The sequence below is a fragment of the Lycium barbarum genome, chromosome 8 (genome assembly GCF_019175385.1).
Source record: "Lycium barbarum isolate Lr01 chromosome 8, ASM1917538v2, whole genome shotgun sequence".
NCBI lineage: Eukaryota > Viridiplantae > Streptophyta > Magnoliopsida > Solanales > Solanaceae > Lycium > Lycium barbarum.
The window spans coordinates 6,728,735-6,734,608 of NC_083344.1; the positions used below are offsets into that span (position 1 = coordinate 6,728,735).

At 35.7% G+C, this 5,874-nt stretch overlaps 2 protein-coding genes across 2 annotated transcripts; one reads left to right on the plus strand and one right to left on the minus strand.

The window, feature by feature from the left end:
- Positions 1-247: 247 nt before the first annotated feature.
- On the minus strand, positions 248-1,242 carry LOC132607629 (uncharacterized). Its single transcript, XM_060321722.1, has 2 exons — positions 793-1,242; positions 248-691 (listed from the first exon to the last, which is right to left on the minus strand). Exons 1-2 carry the CDS (start codon positions 1,240-1,242, stop codon positions 248-250), a joined length of 894 nt encoding a protein of 297 aa, XP_060177705.1.
- Positions 1,243-3,508: 2,266 nt separating this feature from the next.
- Positions 3,509-5,061, plus strand: LOC132604970 (uncharacterized). Its single transcript, XM_060318313.1, has 2 exons — positions 3,509-3,975; positions 4,835-5,061. Exons 1-2 carry the CDS (start codon positions 3,645-3,647, stop codon positions 4,864-4,866), a joined length of 363 nt encoding a protein of 120 aa, XP_060174296.1. The 5' UTR covers positions 3,509-3,644; the 3' UTR covers positions 4,867-5,061.
- The last annotated feature ends 813 nt before the right edge of the window (positions 5,062-5,874 follow it).

The window sequence follows — 5,874 nt, forward strand, 5'->3', positions numbered from 1 at the left end:
CTTCAAATGGCATACATAATAAAAGTAATAGTAAATATTACTACTATCATTTGAAAAACAAAATGTTTAATATATAAAACCGGAAATAGGCATAAATACGGGAATAGACTAGTACTGTGATTACATGATCTTTTACTATTGTGATACAAATGGAAATAAGCATGAACACAGAAATAGACTAATACTATGATTACATGATCTTTGTTTGCTTACTGCTACGAATTAGCAAAAACTAAAATTAAGCAAATCAATCATCCTTAACAACAGATCTATCACCAATCAAGTGATCTATTTTTCCTTCAGAGTGCTCAAAAAAATTGGTCACATCCAAGTGAGTAATATCAACTTGATCCTCAGAGATAAAATTAGCTTCAGGATTTTTCTTTTTCTTCTTTAGTGATGCTTGATAAAGCTCAACCAAGTTTTTTGGCGTACGACAAGTACGTGAACTGTGTCCTCTTCCACTGCATCGGTAGCATCTATTTTCTGAGCCACTTGTTTCTGCCACTTTGCACTTCTCATCTTTCTTTTTCCCCCTCCGGTGGTAATTCTTCTTTGATGAATAATTATCCCCAAGAAGAGCATTTTGACCACGACTGGGGCCACGACCTTTTCTGCGTCTGGAGTGGTGGGATTGCACCTCATTCAGTTTAGGGAATGGGGTAGTGCCAATACGTTGATTCTCGTGATTCTGCATTAACAAATCATTATTTTGTTCAGCCACGAAAAATGAGAAATCAATTCAGAATACTTCTTGAAATCTTTTTCTCGATATTGCTACTGCAAGAGCACATTCGAGGCATGAAAGGTGGAGAACGTCTGTTCCAGCATATCAAAATCACTAATTGTTTCTCCACAGAGTTTCAGTTGAGAAGTAATTCTGAACATCGCAGAATTATACTCAATAATTGACTTAAAGTCCTGTAACCTTAAATGAATCCAATTGTACTGTGCTTTTGGGAGGATGACCATCTTCAGGTGGTCATACATTTCTTTCATGTTATTCCACAAAATAAGTGGATCCTTGATGCTAAGATATTCAATTTTTAAAATTTCATCAAGATGATGACGCAAGAATATCATTGTTTTAGCACAATCTTGCTTGGATGCTTTGTTTTGATCTTTTATGGTGTCTCCAAGACCCATTGCATCTAAATGGATTTCAGCATCTAGCATCCATGATAGGTAATTCTTGCCCAAAATATTAAGGGCAGCAAACTCAAGTTTTGTAAGATTATCCATAATTAGAAAGGAAAAAAACCATACCTTAGTCTTCAAAATAATTTCTTGAGACGGTAGAACGTTGTGCTGATAATGTGTTATAAAATTAAACAATTGAAAATAAATAAGAGAAGCAAACTAATAGCTTTGTAGAGAGGAGGGAGAAATTGTATTTCACTTGTTGATGATGTCTCAAATGAAAAGGCAAAGGTCTCTATTTATAGAAGAATTTTGCCCCAATCTATAATATTCAACTTGTGCAAATTGATTTACAATTTGCTACAACTAAGATAAAACTAGCAAGTGCAAATTGTATTTATCACTTTATGAACAAGTGGTACAAGTTATACTTCTAATAATACATTCAAATAGCAACTAGCTAAATAGTTCATTACAAAAGGTAAAATGTTATATCCTTCTCTCCTTGTTATTAGAATAGTATGCTAGAAAATTTATAGCATGTTTGGCCTAACATTCAAAATCTATTTATTTTGAAATATATGTTTTGTTAGATATCCTTTTAAAAAATTATTTTAAAAGAGAGCAGTTTGCTTTTGGCTAATCAAATTTAAAAGTATATTTGTTAATATTGGAGCAACAATTTGTGCTTGACCAAGCTTAAAAAGTGCTTATGTGAAGAAGCTATTTTTTTCCAACTTTTACTACTACTCAAAAGCGTTTACTCCCTGCGTCTCAATTTATATGACACTCTTTTCTTTTTAGTCAGTTCCAAAAAAATGACATCTTTCTATATTTAGTAACTATTTAACTTTAAAAATTATGTTTACCCTTAATCAGATGATTTATAGTAGCACAAATATCTGTTACTTCTTTTAGACCACAAATTTCAAAAAACTTCTTTTTAGTCTTATATTCCGTGCTCAATCAACTCTCTGAGACATTTTTCTTAGAAAAATGTGCAATTTTGACTTCCTGAAAGATTTGCTAAACTGGATATTATTCTCTGGAGTGTTTTTTGGTTTAGATTAAGGGTATGTTTGACGGAAAATGTTTTCCGGATTATGTTTCCCTATTTTCTTTTGTTTGGTTGCACTTAAAATCTTGAAAAATATTTTCCTCCAAATAGGAGAAAATGTTTTTCATAAAAATTTGAGGGAAAATGTTTTCCGACATACCAACGCTTTTCGCAACCTACCCCCACGCTCACACCACCAAAACCAACCCTCTCCCCCCGCCACCAACCCCACTCCACACACCACCCCACCACACACCACCAAAAACCCACCCCACCCAAGCCACTGATCCCCACACTCCACCTTTCCACCACCCACCCCTACCTTCGAACACCCACTCCGAATTTTCTTTTGCATATATTTTATTTTACTTTTATAAAAAATGAAAAAAAAAATTCTTACCTCCCACTATCACCTCCAATTGTTTTTCTTCAATTTTTTTTTTAAATATATTTATTGATTTTTCAGCCCCCCCCGCCCCCCGCCCCCAACCCCCCCCCCCCCCCCCCCCCCCCACCCCCACACACACACACCAACCCCTCCAAAAAAAGTTTATTTTTTCTAAAAAAAGTTTTTAAAAGGTCCTTTTGTGGATTTTTACACCCTCCCTCCCCAAAAGCCTCCTAAAAAGATTAATTTTCATTTTTTAAAAAGTATTTAAAAGTTTTTTTTCTTTGGGTTTCTTACATCACCCCCACCACCATCCAAAAAGAATTTAATTTTCATTTTTAATTTATTTAAAAGTTTTATTTTTCTGATTTTTTACACCACCCACCCCCCACCCTACCCTACGTCTCAACCCGTACTTCCCACCACCAAAAGCTGCACACCGAATTCAAAAACTTTAATGTTTTGCTTTGAGTATATGCAAATGCTCTTAAAATGACATTTTTCAACTTACGTACCAAACACAAGAAAATGAGTAGGAAAACCACTTATTTTCCGAAAAAATATTTTCTTGAAAAACATTTTCCTTCATACCAAACACACCCTTAGAGCGTCAATTCTTAGTACAGCAAGTTGTTTTAGTGAAAGTCATCAATAGTTGAGTCTATTGTACCATGCCAATCACGGCACTCACAAAATAATTGTACCAAAAAAAAAACTCACAAAATAAGGTAGTGGTTGTTGATGTTTTCCCAAATTCCTCAAATCTCTCTTAACTAAATATTTTCTTTTTTTCTAAGGAAAAATCTCAAATACGCCATCGAACTATTCGAAACGGCTCATTCATGCCACTCGTTAATAGTTAGGTTCATTATTACTTTACATAGAAAACAAAACATGTGGAATAAGATTAGATTCATAATCTAATTAACTAAGAGAGTATATAACGGTGTACTTTCTCTCTCTAACTTTCTCTGGGCGCATGATTAGCGTGAGCTGCTAACCTATGCCTGCTGGAAAAATAGGGAGGGGACGGCCTAAAAAGACACCGCAAAGGAAACAATGAAGCTTCAGCTCTCGGAATTTTTCTCAGGGAAGAATGGAAGCACAGAGAAGAATGGAGCACCAAGTGCCGCTTCAAAGGGTACAAATCCATCGACAAGTAGGGAACTGAAGAACAATTCGACTAAACAATCCACACTACTAGCTAGCCCTAGTCATATTGAGGTAGTCAAAGTAGCAAGTGGAGCTACAACCCCAAACATGGGGGAGACGCAAAGCCCAGGGAGAGTGATTCAAACTTCTAAGACCAACCTGAACATACAGACAACAGTAGAGGTAATAGAACAGCAAAAGGGGGAGGAACAACGGTCATGGGCGTCAATGATCACAGGTAATAAATTTGCATCTAAGGGCATGACCCTATCCTTTATTGCGCCTGTAATTGAAAATAGGGAACAAATTGTAGAACTCCAGAGGAATGAAGTTGCTAAAGGAACGGAAAAATAGAGGGGTGCGATAATCCTGTATGTGGCTGGGGAATCACCGAGTATTGGGGCTATAGAGAGATTCATTCCTGGGCAGTGGAATTTTGTGACTAAGCCCAAAATATACTACCATAATAATGGTTTTTTTGTGATTAAATTCAGCAAAGAGGAAGAGAAGAATGCAGTGCTATTTTCTGGTCCATATACCATCAATAGCAAGCCTGTAATAGTCAAGGCCTGGACAGTAGAATTTAATTTTCACGAGGAGATTCTGAAAACTATTCCACTTTGGGTAAAACTGCCCAACTTGCCTCTTAACTACTGGGAAAACGAAACATTGAGTAGAATTAGAAGTAGCTTGGGCGTACCAATTGGAAGAAAATAATGGAAAAGAAGAAAGGAGACGAAGTGAGAATGCAATGATTACTCGATAATGATTAGTGCATGATGAGTCAATGACTAGAGAGAGTAATTGAAAAGTGAGAAGGCAAAGAGAAGAAGAATTACCTTGGTTCCATGGCAACTAATTTGAAGATAAAGAGAAGGAACAAAACAAAGCAAATAATTTGAAGAGCAAAACCAACGTACCTGGCAGCAACGCTCGCTGGGCAAAGCCCATAGCGAGGCATTGCCTTGCTTTGTGGGTGATGTTCGACCTAAAATTGCATATATTTATTTATTGTTGCGTCATATTTTAGTATTTTTAATTGTCTTTTAAGTATTAATTATTGCAGTTTGTGCTTAATATTATATTTTACTATGTAGAGATAAAGCGATGTGAAGATGACGAGACTTAGAGCAAATTGAGCAGAAAGTTGTTGAAGTTCTAATTACATAAAAGGTTGCTGAAGACATGAGAATTAATGGTAGCTAAATCAATATTTTCTGCGTGGTAATGATTGAGTGAAGTTGTAATGCTAAATCAATATTGTCTACGTGGTAATGATTGAGTGAAGTTGTAATGAATGGAATTTGTATGAAGTACAGCAAAAGTCCATCTCACGTTACAGTTGGAATTCGGATGAAGCACCGCATAAGAAGTCAAGGCGGTGAGCCAATTTCAGAATTAATTCTTCCCAATTAGTTTTGGACTAGGTTATTTTGTGTGGGTCTTTTCCTACACCTATAAATAGTTCATAAAACAGGGTTTTTTAAAAGCTTTGGATAACTTAAAACTCTTAATTCAGAACTTTGGACCTAGAGAGAGCTTGGAGCCGCCGTGGAGGCCATAGTTACAGGGTTTTACCTTCTCTTCTCTGTAAATACTTATTTTTACGTTTTTATTCGGATGATTTGTTGTTTTTTCATCCATGTCTATGTGGAGCTAAACTCTTTAGTTCTAGGGTTTTGGCACTAGCATGAAAGTTGACGTTTGATTATCGTTTTATCTATTGATTTTTCATCTTTGGGTTATTTATTTATTTATTCTTGATCTTAATAGTTTGATTATTTGACGAAATAGTTAAACACTATCTGTGGCGTGTGAATTGAACTAGGGATAGGGAATTTGCATGTGTAATTAGAATAAATAGAGCTTGTTCGATTAATTGTTTCGCTATTGATGATAGGAATATACCCTTTAGCCTTGCTTAGTTGAATACGGAGAATTAAATGCGTTCTTGTTACCTCTGGCGACCATAGGAATATAGGCGTTATAGTAGCATCTACAGGCTTGTGAGCAACTCGGAAGATACTCATAACATTATAATTAACCCGTCAACTAGTAACCCATAGGTAGAACGATTTGAAAACTCAACTGGATTGTTAGTGGTCATAGCCCTAGATCTATCTCTTCTCCGATAAAA